The sequence below is a fragment of the Polyodon spathula genome, chromosome 20 (genome assembly GCF_017654505.1).
Source record: "Polyodon spathula isolate WHYD16114869_AA chromosome 20, ASM1765450v1, whole genome shotgun sequence".
Taxonomy (NCBI): Eukaryota; Metazoa; Chordata; class Actinopteri; order Acipenseriformes; family Polyodontidae; genus Polyodon; species Polyodon spathula.
In genome coordinates, this window is record NC_054553.1 from 530,280 (window position 1) to 550,807 (window position 20,528).

Consider the following 20,528-nt stretch of genomic DNA (forward strand, 5'->3'; position numbering starts at 1 on the left):
ACACACGTTCCATTACAAACCCAGAGAATCCCTGTGTTTGGAGGTTCAGACCTGATAGACACACGTTCCATTACAAACCCAGAGAATCCCTGTGTTTGGAGGGTCAGACCTGATAGACACACGTTCCATTACAAACCCAGAGAATCCCTGTGTTTGGAGGGCCAGACCTGATAGACACACGTTCCATTACAAACCCAGAGAATCCCTGTGTTTGGAGGTTCAGACCTGATAGACACACGTTCCATTACAAACCCAGAGAATCCCTGTGTTTGGAGGTTCAGACCTGATAGACACACGTTCCATTACAAACCCAGAGAATCCCTGTGTTTGGAGGTTCAGACCTGATAGACACAAGCTCCATTACAAACCCAGAGAATCCCTGTGTTTGGAGGTTCAGACCTGCCAGGCATTTCAAAACCCAACCCAGTGCCACATCGTCAGCACACCAGGCCTGGAATTGCTTTGTAAATACATATGACCCTAATTGTGCTCTGTTAAAATCATTGTTCAACAAGCATTCGTATATATCTGAGGCAGTTTGAATCTAATGTGAAGCAAAAAACAACGGCGAGCCTCTTTAGAAAAATAAACAAATAAATAATCAGATTAAAACAAATAACAAAAGAAAAAACAATAAAATAACATGAAGTTGCATTTAATAGTCCTGGATAACAGCCAGAGGCCTGCATCCAGACATCGTTGGAGCAGAGTCAGGCGTGTTTGTACTAATGCGCAGTGGCACTCTAATATGTGCAGCTTTATTGTGGTGTCCGGTTGAATGGCTGCTCATGGCAGCGGCAGACACGCTGAGACAGCCCGGGTATCCGCGCTCGCAGACAATCACATTCATTGGAGCCCGGACCATAACTCGGCTGGAATCCCATTATTGCTCTTGGGATAGAGCAGCCCTGCCTGTTTACGTGTGCCGAGCGCTGATCTGCTCGCTGTCCTCTCGGAATGTCTTGCAGTCACGATGTCGGCAGAGTTGATCAGCAGCAAGCTCCCATTTCCTGCAGGGGTCTGTGTGTGAGACCAGTCCAGGGCGCAGTGGCAGGGGCTCCCCAAACTTTCCGATTCGAAAGAGACTAAAAATGCTTCTGGGGGAAATGTATATTGGGAGAGCAACTTGATCACATCACGCGTATCAGATAAATAAGGTGGCAGATCCTTTGCAATATCTTTGATGAAAAAAAAAAAATTGACTTAGCGGTTCAGAAATGGAACCATTCCCTGACACTATTGGCCTTCCTGGTGGTCTCGTAGGATTCTTGTGTATTTTTGGTCGTGTGTGTAAAACTGGTGTTCTAGGGAATGCAGTTTTTAAAAGAGCATACTGACTCTGTGTGATCAAGTTACTGTCCATTGCCTTCTCCAAAATCACATCTCTCTCTCTTGTTTTAATATTGCATCACCAGCCAGAGGCTCATAAAAAATGTTTATTATTTAGTTGTCTTAAAGCTTCAGCTACATAATCCTCACTATTCTGAATAACTATGGAGCTTCCTTTATCTGCAGGTGTAATTATTATGATGTTAGTATCTCTAAATTCCCTAATAGCTTTTGTGTGGATAGATAGATAGATAGTTTTTGAACACACTTGCCCTTGGAGTAATGTATTTGTTTCCAAACAGAAACCAGTGATCTTGGGTACATATGCATTAGCTAAACCCAGGAATGTTACACGGAGGTCCTACCCGGGCCAATCGAACTTAATAAACAAGAGGCTAGTGCTCCACCTGCATCCGAGGAGGCCCTTTTTTAGTGAGGATGTTGTTTGCCTTTTTAAAATGATGTTCCAGAGGCCCTGTCTAGCACTGCCTTCCCGGGCTCACCGAGAGCATCTCATTCATTAATCACCCCTGCACGCCTCCCGGAGTAGACGGGCGTATACTGAATTAGGATACTGGTGAAGTGCAGCAATCGATCAAGGGAACTCTGGTCACTGTAATTGGTTTTTCTTAATGTAATGGTCAAAATTTCTGGGTGGATAGCTTTGAGGCTGAGCTGAGCCCTGTCCTCCAAGGGATTTTTTATGACATTAGAGTGGAGCAATAACAGTTGATTTTACACGTTCGGAGTGCATGAAGCTGATAATTGAATGCATTATAGACTTTAATAAATTCAGGTGAAAGCAGCACACATTATCATTCCTAGAGCCGTGCCGCTTGTTCTTTAGGGCGATTTATTAAATTAGTAGAGCAAGTGGTGTGTTCAAGATCATTTAATAACACAGTGGGCTGAGTGGGAATGTGGGAATTACAGATCAGGCCTGCCTGTGTTGACTGTGCAGAAGTGAATGTGCTTCGCTCTGAAGGGCTTGCCAGAGCAAGGCAAATCGACCAGTGAAAGATTACTGGCGTCTCTCAACGACTTACTGCTTTGAAACCAACACCACAAGATAACAGAACATAACAGCTGTTTGTAACTGTGTGAAACACTCAATAGATCAACTTGAGAAAGAAAACTGGCAAACAGACTATTGGTATATATTTGTAAATACAGGGACTAATGTTTTGGCAGTGCTGAGCGTTTCAATATAATGGCATCTTTGAGCAATATTTAATTTGCTGACTGTATAGATAGGAAACAAAAGTGTCAGACACACAGCTGTGGCCAAAAGTTTTGCATCCCCCAAACAGAATTAACTCATTTCGAAAGAAACCTGCTGAATAATGTTATCTTAACATAGTGAATTACACACAGCTTTGCAGTTTTCCACATACTTAACAAAAAACTGACAAAACTAAAAAGTGACATTTCAAAATCTAACATCAAATGCAGTAATATACTACTATTATGGCTTCTGGTAGACTTTTGCAATATCATTTTGTAGTTTCTTTGATTACATTTATTTTATTCTATTTATGTCTCAATCCTACAATTCTAGGTGATGCAAAACTTTTGGCCAGAGCTGTAGTTGATTACAGAAGTGGCTGAGGATTAATGGTGTAGGTTGAAATCCCCACCCTTCTGCACCTTATGAAAGTCCCAGTTCTCTTTTGTTTAAAAAGGGCTCAGTATTACTCACTTGCAACTTATTGTGCCTTTATTGGACATGCCCTTCCATTTAATCTCCAGAGAAACATCAATAGATGAGTTTTCAAGCTCAGCCCCTCAATTGAGAAAGGTGACTTCCCTCTTTTGAGCTTATTGATCCGGGATTACAGAACCAGAGAGAGAAGGTGCCAACACAGTCCTGCTGCAGCAGAGACTGATACAGCCAGCCTCCGGCACTCTACTCAGGGCACACAGCCCTGCTGCACCAGAGACTGATACAGCCAGCCTCCGGCACTCTACTCAGGGCACACAGCCCTGCTGCAGCAGAGACTGATACAGCCAGCCTCCGGCACTCTACTCAGGGCACACAGCCCTGCTGCAGCAGAGACTGATACAGCCAGCCTCCGGCACTCTACTCAGGGCACACAGCCCTGCTGCACCAGAGACTGATACAGCCAGCCTCCGGCACTCTACTCAGGGCACACAGCCCTGCTGCAGCAGAGACTGATACAGCCAGCCTCCGGCACTCTACTCAGGGCACACAGCCCTGCTGCAGCAGAGACTGATACAGCCAGCCTCCGGCACTCTACTCAGGGCACACAGCCCTGCTGCAGCAGAGACTGATACAGCCAGCCTCCGGCACTCTACTCAGGGCACACAGCCCTGCTGCAGCAGAGACTGATACAGCCAGCCTCCGGCACTCTACTCAGGGCACACAGCCCTGCTGCAGCAGAGACTGATACAGCCAGCCTCCGGCACTCTACTCAGGGCACACAGCCCTGCTGCAGCAGAGACTGATACAGCCAGCCTCCGGCACTCTACTCAGGGCACACAGCCCTGCTGCAGCAGAGAATGATACAGCCAGCCTCCGGCACTCTACTCAGGGCACACAGCCCTGCTGCAGCAGAGAATGATACAGCCAGCCTCCGGCACTCTACTCAGGGCACACAGCCCTGCTGCAGCAGAGACTGATACAGCCAGCCTCCGGCACTCTACTCAGGGCACACAGCCCTGCTGCAGCAGAGACTGATACAGCCAGCCTCCGGCACTCTACTCAGGGCACACAGCCCTGCTGCAGCAGAGACTGATACAGCCAGCCTCCGGCACTCTACTCAGGGCACACAGCCCTGCTGCAGCAGAGACTGATACAGCCAGCCTCCGGCACTCTACTCAGGGCACACAGCCCTGCTGCAGCAGAGACTGATACAGCCAGCCTCCGGCACTCTACTCAGGGCACACAGCCCTGCTGCAGCAGAGACTGATACAGCCAGCCTCCGGCACTCTACTCAGGGCACACAGCCCTGCTGCAGCAGAGACTGATACAGCAGCAGAGACTGCTGCAGCAGAGACTGATACAGCCAGCCTCCGGCACTCCGGCACTCTACTCAGGGCACACAGCCCTGCTGCAGCAGAGAATGATACAGCCAGCCTCCGGCACTCTACTCAGGGCACACAGCCCTGCTGCAGCAGAGACTGATACAGCCAGCCTCCGGCACTCTACTCAGGGCACACAGCCCTGCTGCAGCAGAGAATGATACAGCCAGCCTCCGGCACTCTACTCAGGGCACACAGCCCTGCTGCAGCAGAGACTGATACAGCCAGCCTCCGGCACTCTACTCAGGGCACACAGCCCTGCTGCAGCAGAGACTGATACAGCCAGCCTCCGGCACTCTACTCAGGGCACACAGCCCTGCTGCAGCAGAGACTGATACAGCCAGCCTCCGGCACTCTACTCAGGGCACACAGCCCTGCTGCAGCAGAGACTGATACAGCCAGCCTCCGGCACTCTACTCAGGGCACACAGCCCTGCTGCAGCAGAGACTGATACAGCCAGCCTCCGGCACTCTACTCAGGGCACACAGCCCTGCTGCAGCAGAGACTGATACAGCCAGCCTCCGGCACTCTACTCAGGGCACACAGCCCTGCTGCAGCAGAGACTGATACAGCCAGCCTCCGGCACTCTACTCAGGGCACACAGCCCTGCTGCAGCAGAGAATGATACAGCCAGCCTCCGGCACTCTACTCAGGGCACACAGCCCTGCTGCAGCAGAGACTGATACAGCCAGCCTCCGGCACTCTACTCAGGGCACACAGCCCTGCTGCAGCAGAGACTGATACAGCCAGCCTCCGGCACTCTACTCAGGGCACACAGCCCTGCTGCAGCAGAGACTGATACAGCCAGCCTCCGGCACTCTACTCAGGGCACATAGCCCTGCTGCAGCAGAGACTGATACAGCCAGCCTCTGGCACTCTACTCAGGGCACACAGCCCTGCTGCAGCAGAGACTGATACAGCCAGCCTCCGGCACTCTACTCAGGGCACACAGCCCTGCTGCAGCAGAGAATGATACAGCCAGACTCCGGCACTCTACTCAGGTCACACAGCCCTGCTGCAGCAGAGACTGATGCACCTAGCGTTTGTCAGGCTTAGTAAAGGCCATTGCAGTTTGCTATGGATACTGTAAGCCCTACACACACTGTTCACCACTGAAGAAAGTACTGTACCATTCCTCTTGAGATTTAAAACTCAATTACTTTCAGCAGTTATGAATGTACAAGATAATGAAGCTATTCATAACCAATGTCCACCCACCACTTACAATACCAGTACATCAATAAATTATTGAAAATACAGAGTAAATAAAAAGGCAAGGAGAAAGGGAAACAGATAAAGATTCTTCTCTCCAGGAAATTATTAATTGGTGTATTGAGTATCCTCTTAAACTGGTAAGTACGTCAATGCTACTGTAAAAACGCATCCGGCTCTATTGTATAGCTTGCACAGGTGCTGCAGCTACAATTGAAGATGTTCCTCTTGTATGTCTTTTATTGCACGTCTTGACACATGGTGCATGGTGTTTTACAATAAGCATAAAGTTTGGCAGCCAAGTGTCAGGCCACAGAGCGCAGAATTGATAGTTTAGAGCACTTGAAAGGACAGCGTGCAGAGAGCAGGGAGGGGATTTAATCCAAGGCAGGGAGATCAAATGATACATTAAGGTGAAGTATTGGATTTCCAGCAGGAGTGAAGAAGCAGCAGTCCCTATTTTCAAAAGGGCCAGGGTGACTGGGACTTGCAGCCACACACTCACTCTCTGTCCTCAAGTTCCACGTGCTATTAAAGTGCAGTAAAAGGAACTATACAGCAGCAGGGTTCAGAGAAGCACGGGTCTCCACTTGGGGTTTTCTACAGGAACTACAGTAAAACAGGTTTAGCTATTAGCTTATCACAGACTCACTATCTGAGTACACATTACTGCTGTCATCCACAGCAGGTACAATAGGAGTCTGTCGGAAACCCCAGTGCAGCACTCTGCTTCCCTGGCAGGGGGAGCCTTGTATAGTAGCACAGCAGCAGTGTAGCTGCAACTGTACAGCATGATAGTGTCTCTGACTGGAGATCTAGTGCACCGTCTCCTCCTTCATATGGGATTCATGCTACAATAGCAGACACTGTCTGTCTCTGCCTTGTCACAACACAAGGGGTGGAGTACTTTACAGAACATTAAAGATGTATCAGACTACAGTGTCTCTCTGGTGTGGATCCCAGGAGAGACCCGGGCCGGAGGCAGGCAGCTCAGGCTGACAGGCACTGGCCATGCAAAGTACTAAACATTCCCAGTCTAGTGGTCTTGGGGATTGGGGGTACCCAAAGACTATTATAGCAGATCTGCTGGTGCAATACCGGACTGCTTTTAACCTGTAAAGGCTACAGTGAGTCTTTCCTATCCCAAGGACAGCCAGGACTTTTACAGCCTGTTCTCTTGGCTTTTGCTTCATGTTAATTACATGCTCACGTAAAGTCTGGCGGAGCTTGTCGTGAAGGGCGCTGTAGAAATGCAATTACATGGGATTGCATTGGGCGGCCTGGGCTCTGGGGATGAACGAGGTGCAAGGTGTGTGTCCGTGACAGATGAGTAGGAAGTGGTTGGAAGAATACGTGGGAGGTAAATAAGCAGGCAGAGTGCAATCAAGGCTGGGAAGTGGCTCTGTGCAATGAGGTAAAGCTACGGTTAGCCAATTTTATTAATTCTGGCATGACAGCTTTAAGGTGGTGACAGATGAGATTTACTGCTTAATCCAGCAGGGTTGGGAAAGCGTCACTATTTACAGATTTACTGAGGGAAAAAAAAAAAAATCAAGTAGTTCCAACTGTTATATGAAATGTTTTGTAAAGTATTAAACAGCCCTGAGCAGTTTGCAGTACTGGTTTGGTAGTCTTTGTAACAGTTATGATGCAAACTTGCATTTTGCAAGTTCTGAAAAGCTGCCCCACCCACGGTATAGAGAAACACCTCACTGTCCTGCATCACTGTCATGGTTTTAGTTTCCTGTGGTGTTTCTGTGTTTTGAAGGCTGCTCACCAGGCATGGTTGATGAACTGTGCCTCATACACTAGGTTACAGACTGTGCAGTGCTGAAGGTAAAGTGAGGGACAAGGGACCACTTGAATATAGAACAGAGTGAAAGTGTTGGGTGTGTGTGTAAAACTGCTCCCTCTCTCTCCCCCTCCCTGCCCCACAGTCTCCCCGTGCCTCCCACACGCACAGCTGAGTCAGGACACTCGAGCGGCACCTCGGGAAGCTCCAGCGAGTCAGAGAGCAGCTCGGAGTCGGACTCGGACAGCGAGAGCAGCTCCAGCTCCAGCGAGTGCAACGAGGGCTCCCGCAGCGCCACCCCCGAGGTACAGGAATCGCACAATCTGAATTGTCCTGCGTGTCTATTGACCTGCACAGACCCCTAACTGAGCAGAGGGGCAGCACATCTCCTCCAGATACACGTGAGCTTAGAGATGGAGGAATGCTGTCTGCAGAGCTCCTCGGAAAGCTTCATTGGCTGCTTTAAACCTGCACCATGACAATGCACTCCTGGCAGTTTCAAGCTGAGTAAACACTTCCCACTGTGGCATTCATCCCCCAGAGTGTAGCATAGCAGGCACTCAGAACAGAGTAGCCAATGGGGTGTGTTTGCTTGGGAGCTCACAATGTGTTTGTGGGCTTTTGCTTAGAGGTCCACTTCTCTTCCTTTAAAACCATGCTTTACAAGTGCTTTGTAAACAAGTAATAAAGCTACCCAGTGCTTCGGCACACTAGCACATTAATGTGTTAATCTTCCACAGCCGCAGGTGCTTCTGAGCTCAAACTTAGCGCTGTAGTTTAGAGATAATGGCTGCCTCACCAGATTAAATCTTGAAGCCTGAGATATCCATTCAGTGTTCCAAATCTCCCTCTTTATTTACCTTAACATGGAGCAACTCTTTCCCAGTCGTGTTCTTTCTGCATTCTGACATTCTCATCTATAGCAGCATTCCATGCATCTGGACTCACTTAAAGGGTTTATTTGTAATCTGTTCTGGAGAGCAAACTACAGGTAGGGAATACTGTGTTGCACCTCCCTCACTACATCGATCATTGACTCGTAGGATATGCTTAAAAATAATGATGATAAAATAATGTAGTATGTTTAATATATAAATAAATACATCTCTGTGTAACTTGTTTTCTTTGCTTCCTTTTTTTTGTAGCCAGAGCCTCCATCCACAAACAAGTGGCAGCTAGATAAGTGGTTGAATAAAGTGACCCCCCACAACAAGGCTCTGATCAACAGCCAGACTGAAGGCCAGGTGCTGGCCAGCGCTCAGTCCGAGGACAGTCGGCAGAATGAGGGACCAGGCCAGGGCAAGGGGAAGGCCAGCGAGGGGCTGCCTCAGCCTGAGATCAAGGAGCGGGCCTTGCTCAGCCCCATCAGGGAGAGAGCCAAGCCCCGGACAGGCCAGAAGACCCTGGAGGGCAAGAGCGGCAAGCTCAAAACCCCGGTACAGGTGGACCTGGCCCCTCCCCGGAGAACCACTGGGAAGAAGCAGCCCCTGAAAGTGGAGAGGGCCCCCAGCGTGGAGGAATACAACTGGCCCAAACCCAACAACCCCAGCTCCACGCCAAAAGAGAAGGAGCCACCGCCCCTGGAGCAACCCAAAGCCAGGAGCAAGGGGGGCAAGACTGCCCCGCGGAAAGAGCAGAGGTCCAACACGGCAGCGGCACCTCCCCCAGACAAGAAGAAGCACAGGGGGGTGAGCAAGATCGTCCCCAAGTCCAAGGAGTTCATCGAGACTGAATCATCTTCTTCAGAGTGCCATTCAGACCAGGAGGATGTGGTTAAAGTCCCTGCTCCCTGCATGGGGCTGAGCATCACCGGCAGCTCTCTCAAACCCAAGGACTGCAGCAGCAATAGCCTGAGCGTCAGCAGCACTTCAATAGACCCAGCCAGCAGTGACTTACCAGATGAGAACTTCTTCTCCCCCGCCCCCATGGTCCAGAATGAACTGCTGTCTCCCTTGAGGGAATTCGAGGAGATTAAGTCACTGTGGGTGAAAATCGAGCTAAGTTTTCTGTCTCGGATACCCGGACAGGACCCCCCAGATCCGGACCCGGTGAAGCCTGAGCCCAGGGACGCCAACCTGAAACACCGGCGGCAAACTCCAGCTTCGACGGCCCCCGAGAAACCCCCCAGCAAATCCAAGAGGAAACACAAGGCGAGTTGCTATGGTGCACCCTGGGCAAGAAAGAGGAGCAGTAATAAAACCAATGAAGCAGCACGTTTTAATAAGCTCCAATCTGCCCACAAACCCCCAGTATCCTGTGAAAGAGCTGTTCAATATTGGCAGGAGATGTTGTATGACTGCATGCATGTTGTTATGCAATGCCTTTTGAAAATACACTTATGCATGTTGTTGTGCAATACCCTTTGAAAATATACTTATGCATGTTGTTGTGTAATACCCTTTGAAAATACACTTATGCATGATTTTGTTTTGTTTTTTCCCCTCCCGCAGTCTGAGAATTCAGATGCACTTAGTGGCAATAAGAAGCTACGGTTAGAGAAGTCCTCAGCGTTGCTCCCCCCTTGTATTTCTCCAATCCACAACCACAAGCCCGCCAGCACTAAAGAGTAAGTGTACCTCTTCTCCAGTCCTCCTCACTTCTATTGTAGGGAAGCTATGTTTTCAACTTGTACTTTGTCAACCACCAAGATAAGAAAAAAACAACAGCAACAAAAAAATAAACTATGGATGTTGATGTAGCGTTGAAAGATGTCACACTCGGTCGCCCTTCAGGCTGCATTTGATCTGAAGCTGTTTGTTTTGTCGAAGGTAATCTGACATTGACATGAAGGAGGGTGCTCGTTTTTTGCACTTCAGTTAGTGGTGTTTTTCAAGTGAGCTGTGCTTGCTCTAAGGAAAGGGTGAGAAGTCATTGCTGATAATCACTTGTGTGTCTTTTTAACAAGCTGAAAAGAGGGTATGCTTTAGCTGGGATTTTCGTGTGACTGATTGTAAATGAGTTAAAAATACCTGTGCAGTGCATCTCTGCTAGTGTCCCCACTATGCTATGGAAGAGGTGACTGTCACCCGTTCATTACCTGGATCTTCTCTTATTTCCCAAGTGATTTTCATCTAAATTCAAAGAAAGGCAGCTGCTGAAGAATTGCAGTATGGACGCTGCTCATTGGCAAAAGTTCAGTTGCTGTGCAAGATGATGACTTGTTTACTTCTAATTATTTATCTATTTATTTCTTTAAAAAACACACTTGCAGACTTTTTCCGTGTTTATTTAAAAGCTTGGGTTCTTGGATATTTTAAATAAGAAGCAGCTGTTCAGGGTTCTTTCATTTCTTTGTTCTTCTAAAGCCCTGTAACTAGACAGTAGATTTATAGACAGAGACAGACCGACCAGATGCCTTCACATCTACTCACAACTAAATCTGTTGTCCTGCTTAAAATAACCTGCCACACACTTTGCAGAGTTAAAGACTCACGATCCTAATTAGATTCCATACTGTTCTGCTAGAAGCATGCTTTAGGCATTTTCAGGCTTTGTAAGCACTTTCTTTTATAGTATGTAGTATCCCCATGAGTTAAGAGAAGAATAATTCCAGGAAAGCAGTAAGGGTAGTTAAAAAAATAAAAAAGAAGCCCCAAAATGAATTGCAAAATTGTTGTCAGCTGCAGTCTATAGGGTGTTGGGTCCCTGTTCTGATGCTAGAACTTTATAATTTGCATTCCGTGGAGCTCTCGATATGTCAAATCCCCCATGGAAGTGCTCTAGTGGAAGTCACTCCTGTTTCTGATGCAAGTCTTTTCCTCCGGTGGTCTGTGTTTGAGAGGAGGAAGCACAAACTGCGAGTAAATCCTGATGCACAGTCTCTATTCCTCTGCTGAAAACCTTTCAGCTCTCAGCCAGAGGCTTTTCAAATATTTAGAAAGCTTACATTTCAGTGACGTGGGACCTGTGGGATACCAAGGTATGGTATTAAGTGAGCTCACTTTTAGAAGGAATTATAAAAGTTAAAAGCTTCTATATAAATCATAAGAGTTTGTATTCTATGCGCTCAGTGAAACCAATGTGATGATGTGTTAGTAAATTAACATTGAATTTTTGTACAAACAGCCAGGCAAGAATACAAGAATGTGTGCCTCCATTTTTTAAATATAACTTCCACCCTTTTAAAAATTAAGAATTTGTGTGGGTTAAATGTGAGATGCACATTATACTCGCGTACTGGCATTCTCTGTTTTTGACAGGTTAGTATACAAGAGGTGCACTTTATAAAAAAGGTTCATATTATACAAGCAGTGCACAGCTCAGGGCTACTCAGTCATGTATGGTACACACAGGGTGTGTGTTGCATTTAAAAAGCACTGTAACATATTGAGAGAACAGACAGGCTGTGCAGTGCAAGCCAGTACAGTACAGTACAGCACAGCACAGCACAGCACAGCAAGAATAAGAAGGGAAACAGGAGTTGTATTAATAAACAGCCTCCCCTCACCCTGTGTCCTCTGACGTCTCGCAGCTCCTCCAAGCAGCAGCCCAGGAAACGTGAGGCGAAGCTGCTGCCCCCCCCTCTGTCTCCGCTATCCGACGAGCCCCTCCACAGTGAGAGCAGCTCCTTGAGCCAGGAGAACAGCACCTCCTCCTCCTCCTCGCACAAGCACCGCAAGGGAGACAGCAAGCCCGCCGCGCACACCAAGGCCGTGAGTGTGAGTTTTCATGACAGGGGGCAGGGATCTGAGAGACGAAGGCAAGGTCTGCACCAGCTACCCAACAAGGTTTCAGAAAAGGGGAGAAAGACTTTAACTGCACAGAAAAGTGCCTTGTATTCTGATTCCGAGCTATTTTATTTGGCAGAGTAGACTTTGAAATTCCCTGCTGTAATTATCGGGGTTTGAATTATGAAAGTGATTTGCTGAAGTTGGTCATGCAACTAAAATATCCATGTGAACAAGAGTGGAAAGAGGGGATTCGGAGAAAGCCGCAGTATTTCACATGCAGTGTCAAAAACACATGGAATGCGTTACCAGGGAAAGACATTTTTAGCACTAGGAATAGTAGAAATAAAAATAGTGCAGAGAGATGCAGCCTGTTGCTGGAAAAGGATGATATAAATGGAGGAAACACGGAGGTCAACCAGAAGAAGTGAGATCAACCAACAAGAAGTGGTGAGCTTGCTCAATGGGCTGTCCATGGTGATAAACACAAACCCCAATGCATTACTTTCCATGTTGATAAACACAAACCCCAGTGCATTACTTTCCATGTTGATAAACACAAACCCCAATGCATTACTTTCCATGTTGATAAACACAAACCCCAGTGCATTACTTTCCATGTTGATAAACACAAACCCCAGTGCATTACTTTAGTTTTGGCTGCTGGGAAGCTGAACACAGATTCTTTAAGTAAAATGACAGCACTCGTTTTTTGTATTGGGTTAGTTCTTTGCTCAAAATCTTTGCCACCGTTTCCTGTGTTCTTCTAGGAATAACTGGTGTTTGGAAGTGACTCAAAACAGCATTAAAGACAACAATAGAATCCATATGTAGATACTCAAAACTAAATCTGCAAAAGAAAGAAGGAAAACAATTTAAGATTAAAAGAAAAAATATATATACAACCTAGTTGAATAATAAGAAACATGTGGCTCCATGCAGAAGGGTTTAACTCAGGAGGTATTTAAAGAATGTTTTTTCAAAGACTGTTTTATTGAAGACAAGTTTGATATTCCTGAAACTGTCCCGAACTATTTGTGGTTTCATTAACACCTGTCTAGAACGCTTTCAGGAATCTCAAACTTGATTTTATTCATAAAAACAGACTGAAAAAAAAGTGTTGTTTAAACAACACAGGCTTTGTGTCATAAAGTCCATGCTGTCCTACAAACGCATGCTAATTAAGTGGAGAGGACTGACAGTTCAGAGCTCATTGGAGCAACCGAGGCTCAATTTTCACTTTACTTATCTCTTTCTTTAGCAGGAAGAACCACCTCTTAGCAGGTCCTCCAGCAGTTTCCCTGGCAACAGGCAAACAGAGCCTGACCTTTGGTCTACCCTATCGCCAGTGTTGACGGAGCCTCGGAGGCCAAAATTGACGTTTGACGACACGTAAGTTGTTCCAAGAGAGAAACAATGACATGCACTCTGGGCAGACTTTCCCACGGCAGCATCCTGCCGGAATCTGCCTTTTCCTGGCAGGGACACTCATCTGGCGAGAAGGCAGGAGGTGTTCAGGCCCATTGCAAATGTCATGTTTTGATGTCAGTTCCTGAGCTTGAGAGCTCCCAGTCAAAAGTGAATTGCTGGTTCGAGCTTTGTGATTAACAAGCAGGAGCAAAGCTGCCATGCACATGGAAGTGGCTTAGCAAGGACATAACAGATCAACCCCACTGATTGCCTTGTGCTGGCAACACCTGGTCCGAACAAAAACAACTGGGCTTTACTTACGAATACTGGACATTCATTCAGGATCTGGATCTGTATTGCTGTTATTTTTGGTTTCTTAACAAAAAACCTTTTTTTTTTTTTTTTTTTTTTTTCTCCTTCAGCCTTCACAATGCAGACTACTATATGCAGGAAGCCAAGAAATTAAAGCACAAAGCTGATGCACTGGTAGGCTTCACAAAATCATCAATGCATTCTGTTTTATTTCTTTCTTGTTATTATATGAAAGACCTCCCTTATTACCCACACAGTCATCCTAACCCTCCCCCAGCTGTACCACTAACAGTGTTATCTTTTTCAAGCTCGCTTTCTAATGTCCTAGTCACCTCCTCATTAATCGTGGGCATCTGAAGAACTGTGCTCGCCCAGCGATCAGTGACTCCATGCTTGGTTAATGTGGAACGCACTCTCAGTAGAGCAGCACTGAACTGTGCTCGCCCAGTGATCAGTGACTCCATGCGTGGTTAATGTGGAACGCACTCTCAGTAGAGCAGCACTGAACTGTGCTCGCCCAGTGATCAGTGCCTCCATGCGTGGTTAATGTGGAACGCACTCTCAGTAGAGCAGCACTGAACTGTGCTCGCCCAGTGATCAGTGCCTCCATGCGTGGTTAATGTGGAACGCACTCTCAGTAGAGCAACACTGAACTGTGCTCGCCCAGTGATCAGTGACTCCATGCGTGGTTAATGTGGAACGCACTCTCAGTAGAGCAGCACTGAACTGTGCTCGCCCAGTGATCAGTGACTCCATGCGTGGTTAATGTGGAACGCACTCTCAGTAGAGCAGCACTGAACTGTGCTCGCCCAGTGATCAGTGACTCCATGCGTGGTTAATGTGGAACGCACTCTCAGTAGAGCAGCACTGAACTGTGCTCGCCCAGTGATCAGTGACTCCGTGCGTGGTTAATGTGGAACGCACTCTCAGTAGAGCAGCACTGAACTGTGCTCGCCCAGTGATCAGTGACTCCATGCGTGGTTAATGTGGAACGCACTCTCAGTAGAGCAGCACTGAACTGTGCTCGCCCAGTGATCAGTGACTCCATGCGTGGTTAATGTGGAACGCACTCTCAGTAGAGCAGCACTGAACTGTGCTCGCCCAGTGATCAGTGACTCCATGCGTGGTTAATGTGGAACGCACTCTCAGTAGAGCAGCACTGAACTGTGCTCACCCAGTGATCAGTGATTCCGTGCGTGGTTAATGTGGAACGCACTCTCAGTAGAGCAGCACTGAACTGTGCTCGCCCAGTGATCAGTGACTCCATGCGTGGTTAATGTGGAACGCACTCTCAGTAGAGCAGCACTGAACTGTGCTCACCCAGTGATCAGTGACTCCATGCGTGGTTAATGTGGAACGCACTCTCAGTAGAGCAGCACTGAACTGTGCTCGCCCAGTGATCAGTGACTGCTGGTAGTAGCCCTTTCCTTTTCTACATCAGAGAGACACAGTGAGCTAGTGAAATGTTCACATTGAGGTTCAGATAGACAGTCCTGATTTATAGAGGGCCCTAGTAATTAGACTCCAGCAATGACGTCCCTGGATACGGTCCTTTATTGAAAGTTTAATCTATTTTACTATAAATCTGTACTTCCTTTTAAAACCTGACATGAATACAAAGTGAAGAAAGTTGATTTCTGTGTGTTGCGATAAAGCAATGTGTGCAGAGTGGCATAAAAAATCATTTTCTATTGCTGTTGAAGTTGTGTGTTGCTTTGTTGTGGGTTGTTTTTGTGTTTCTTTTATATAGCTCACACTATTATTATTATTATTATTATTATTATTATTATTATTATTATTATTATTGTTATTATTACGATCTTAGGCGAAAGCACTGTAACGCAGACTTATCAAACAATTCAAAATTGATTGCAAACATCTTTATCACACTGCTCTGTGTTGCCTTTGTTTTCAGTTGGAGAAGTTTGGCAAAGCCGTTAATTATGCAGACGGCGCCCTGTCCTTCATCGACTGTGGGAACGCGATGGAACGAGACCCATTAGAAGCCAAGTCTCCGTACACCATGTACTCTGAAACAGTGGAGCTCATCAGGTTAATGTGCCCCCAATCTTTCATTATACCTGGCTGTGATGATTCAAACAAAAAAGCATTTAGACACAATGACCGCTCCCGGAAAACTGCCTCTCGGAAGCCAAGCAGTTAGTAGCCTTAAGTGTATTAATATCGCAGCAAATTAAAATAGGTGGACCTTGCTTGCACGCCATTGCCTCCAGAGAACCACGGTATGGTAGTTGTATTGTTTTCATTAAAAAAGATCACACTGTACAGCTTGTCTTCAGAGCCTGGAGCCTTTGCTGGTGCTGCTTATGTGGAAAGGTCGCTCTGCGATTCCAAAGTACTGCAGCGCAGGCACTGACAAGCTTGTGCTTTCTTAATCCGGCCCACATAGATGCAGTCACTGATGAAATTAGCCTCTCTTCTGCTGATGTCATGTGATTTTATTGTTGTGGTGTTAAAGTGCAATTGGTAACTGTGACTTGAATTCAATTCAAACTTGACATCACAGAGTTGGTGGCATTAAATTGTCTTCCTAAGATCTGGAATTAATCAAAAGCATAGCACTGCTAAATAGATGCAATGCAGAAACAGAGTTCTAACTGTGATTTTAATACACTGGTTAAGGATTCGGAGGATCAGGGTGTCCTGGACCAGTGTCCAGTCTCAGCACAGCGTTGGTGCTAAAGAGTGGCGTCTCATTCATTACACGGTACCATAATCTTGTGGATCGCACTAGATCACACTGCAGAAATACTTTATATAAATATTACCTGAAGCGAACTGCTACAACGAAGATGCTTAGACACACTAACAGAGAATGAGGCAGGGTTTATTATTGAAGCAGACATTGTATTAGAGTAATGTGAAATGCCTTGGAAGTGGGCAGAATAAGAACATACAAAGAGCTTGTATGAAAATCACAAACTCATATCTGTGTGTGTTTCTTCCAGGTATGCAATGAGGTTAAAGAACTTCACAGGAAAATCTTCTACAGTAGCTGATAAGAAGCTGTCTGTTTTATGGTAGGTGTTGTGTGTGTGTGTGTGTGTGTGTGTGTGTGTGTGTGTGTGTGTGTGTGTGTGTGTGTGTGTGTGTGTGTGTGTGGTAGTGTGTGTGAAGAGTTATTCAACTGCAGGCCAACAGCAGAGTGTTGTAATTGACCTTTATGATGATGTGTCAAGTGTCAGGCAAAGCCAAGGGGATCTATACGTGTGTGTATGTATGTATGTGTATGTATATGTATGTATTATATATATATATATATATATATATATATATATATATATATATATATATATATAATATATATATATATATGTGTGTGTGTCTGTATGTATATGTATATATATATATATATATATATATATATATATATATATATATATATATATATATATATATATATATATATGCGCCCATGCTTCAACCCTAACTTGTGTGTTTCTGCATGCTTATGGCAACATACCTACAGCCTGCAATAACTTTTCAGATCATCAGCTGTTCTAGTTGCAGTGATATGCTTCAGTGAAGTCAAGGCATGGCTCCAGCGTGCTATTCTTGCATCGCCAGCATTTCTTACACCTCCCTCTCCCAGTAAAAACAGTTTGCTGCAGTTTTGCCAGACCACTCAAATGTCACGCTGCACAATCGGATATATCTTGAAGGGAGTTTTAAAACGTAATCTGCTTAAAGAAGATCATTATTCTTGTATTTCATTAAGCTGTTAGAGGATAACTAATGGTTTCTCCCAGCAGCTGCCTAAGCATATTCTTTTGTATGCAGAGCCTGTCATATCGCAGTGGCTTATGACTTTTGGGTTTTTGGATTCAGGGTATCTGAGCGGCCTTGCAATGATGAAACTGTTTTGCAGTGTAAATCCATTTTGAATTCATATACAGTACAAACGAAAGCTGTGTGTGTGCGAGACTGTAACTTTGATAGCAAATAACGTACATAACCAAGAGGGAGTGCCCTGCTATAATACACAGAGGGAACATTTTTAAATGCACATTGTTTTTGATGAGATATCTGCATCTTTGTATAAGTTGTATTAATTTGATTATATTTAACATTCCTGAAAAATGAACTGCGTTTGTGTAATAGCAGTGCCTGAGACCCAGGGTTCAAATCCCACCATGCTCTGACCTTGGCCAGTGTTTTAATCCCAAAGCAGCATAATCCCCATCATTAGAGCGATAACAGAGCTCAGCAGGGCTGTCCAGTGGGGAGAGCAGGATCTGGCTGTGATTGGATCATGATAAGGCTTTATGATGTAATGTCACATGACATGTGATTGTGACCTCATAGCAAAAGGTATTCACATAAGCCAGAGGCACGGCTGTGCTCGAAGCAGGCATGTCACATTCCATTGTGTTCAGGTAACTGCCTCCTTCAGTGGTACAGTATAATAGCTCTATCTCTCCATAAGCCTATGGATGAAAATATTATCACAGCCCCCCACACTAATTTTGCAAAGCCATTTTTATATAATTGAATACAATTCTAAGTGCAAAAGACACTATCAGGATTGTCTGTAAAATCTTAGACAAGAACAGAGCCGTCTTACTGTCTGTAAATGTGTATCTAACTGGACCGCTGCCCTGTTAGACCCCTAGTAACAGTACCTCTGTGTGCAGTGGTGTTTGTTCAGTACTTGGCTCTGCTCTTCAGTAATGCTGTCTTGTTAACATGATTCCAATCATTTTATTATTATTATTTCTTTCTTTGCATCTGTCTTATTGCAGTTATCGGTGTTTATCGCTTCTCTACTTGAGAATGTTTAAACTGAAGAAGGATCATGCAATGAAGTACTCCCGCTCCCTCATGGAATATTTCAAGGTAACATCTTTTAAAAACCGATGGTACCGCAGCTTGTCTCTGTATCGATTGGCCGATATATGTGGGATTTTATTTATTGTGCACTTGCAGGTGAACTGATAATTTATGGACGCTAGTTTGCGGAAGACCATAACATATTCATATTTTTTAAAAAGCAATAAAATACTAAAAGACAAAACAGTAAAGTGATGAGGTTATTGACACAGCAGGCAGGACCAGCATCTCAATGACATAAAAAGATTTTTTCATGTGCGTTCATAAATTTTATATAAAACACATCCAAACAGTGATAGTTACTGTGCACGTGAATGTCAACACGGTTTAACTGCAGATGTAATGAATTGAAGACGGTGTGCAGGATTCTTTTCTAAAGTCTCAATAATGAAAAGTGTCCACTGCCTTGTGTGTTACAGAACTCTGTGAAGAGCTCCCAAGCACCGTCGCCCTGGGGGGGCAATGGGAAGTAAGTACAGCTCTTTCTGCAGACCCTCCTTTTTTGTTTCAGCATGACTGTGATTGAAGTGCTTCAAGCTGAGAGCTGCTTTATTGTAAAGGTACAGAAATAAAAGGCAATTTAATCAACCTGCCACTCAGCCAGTTTCAGCTGATTTCAGCGGGCAGTGAAGCAATGCTGCAGGACGTGGTAACAGAGATGCCATGGAAAGCTAGAGGCAGAATTAGTAAAAGCAACTTAATAAATGACAAACCATTAGACTACTTAGTGGCATTTCTAATCGTGTTTTCACATTATAGATGAAAGTTAGTTAACCCATTAAGTGACATTGTCCTCATGTTTTGGAGCATTTTTAATTGGCAATCTACCTGTTTTAATTTTCTGTAACTCTATTGTTGTAAAAACTTACTCTAATTGTGTTAACTGCAAAGATTAATTTGGAACTGAATGGGTTAAATAAGTAGCTGTGCTTACTAAGAGGGGCCCTGAGAACTTTACAGAGTGGAAGGTATGCTTTTAGTTGTTAGAAGAGCCAAAGCCCACAGTCGCAGAGGGGCTGAGGGATTGATGTAGCCCCTAGACGTAAAGTGGCCGGCCCTGCTGTTCTAATTGAGTGCAGCAGTCAAAATCAATTACAATTACACGCTCTATTACAAAGGGTTTGTTTTGCGGCAGCTGTATTATCGGTAAACTATAGTTCTTAATCCCTTTACTGCACGTCCACTACCTGCTGGAAATGTAATCAGCGTGACAATTAGAGGCTGAGGTTTGCTGCTTTTGTCCTCCAGGTTCATGAATCAGTAGATGCTGCTTATTTATTTATTTTTTATTTATTTATTTATATATATCCAGGGGATTGTTAATTTGAGCAAAGCCCCCCTCTATACACACACACACACACACACACACACATAATGAGCTGGGCTGTTGACAGGAAACATAATTTAGCTTCACCGGGTGACTGTGTTTCAATTTATTACTGATATACAAGACCCAGAGCCAGAGTGTTTGGGTTTTGCGCTAAAAGACTGATGAATATTTCATTGACTTATGGCTGGAGCTGGCAGACAGAAGTAAAAATGAGGGCATAATTGTTTGTGAAGAAAGGCTGCAGTGAGCTGCTCAGGGTGCTCTGTGCAGTGTTAGTGTTTAGGGGTAAGCATGATGAAAGAGCAGCATTGGCTGAACACAACTGTGAAGAACACAGCATACTGAAGGAATCCAGAGATTGATCCTGGGTACCTTGGAGCTGCTCCATCCCTCTGCACAGTAGGCATCAGTGATACTTAAACAGAACATTCAGAGCAGCCTTGTGCTTACAACTTAGAACTCATTCCAAATCACTGGCCTTTACAATTACAATTACAATTACTCCTAACCCTACCCACACTACCTCAGTAATGCACGTTCTAAAGCTGGGGCAATGACTTCTCTGTACAGGGGATCTGAATTT

The 20,528-nt window shown here is 45.4% G+C and overlaps 1 protein-coding gene across 7 annotated transcripts in view; it reads left to right on the forward strand.

Moving 5' to 3' along the window:
- Positions 1-20,528, forward strand: part of LOC121295268 (AF4/FMR2 family member 2-like) — a 127,895-nt gene that overhangs the window by 104,494 nt on the left and 2,873 nt on the right. For 3 of the 7 annotated variants that reach the window (XM_041219716.1, XM_041219722.1, XM_041219720.1), the window contains 10 exons: positions 7,521-7,680; positions 8,521-9,525; positions 9,826-9,941; positions 11,847-12,033; positions 13,304-13,434; positions 13,875-13,938; positions 15,680-15,816; positions 16,734-16,805; positions 18,528-18,621; positions 19,035-19,084. In XM_041219716.1, coding sequence (XP_041075650.1) covers positions 7,521-7,680; positions 8,521-9,525; positions 9,826-9,941; positions 11,847-12,033; positions 13,304-13,434; positions 13,875-13,938; positions 15,680-15,816; positions 16,734-16,805; positions 18,528-18,621; positions 19,035-19,084 — 2,016 coding nt within the window. The remainder of the gene's footprint in view (positions 1-7,520; positions 7,681-8,520; positions 9,526-9,825; positions 9,942-11,846; positions 12,034-13,303; positions 13,435-13,874; positions 13,939-15,679; positions 15,817-16,733; positions 16,806-18,527; positions 18,622-19,034; positions 19,085-20,528) is intronic. The other 4 variants (XM_041219717.1, XM_041219721.1, XM_041219718.1 and 1 more) reach the window with 3 other exon arrangements.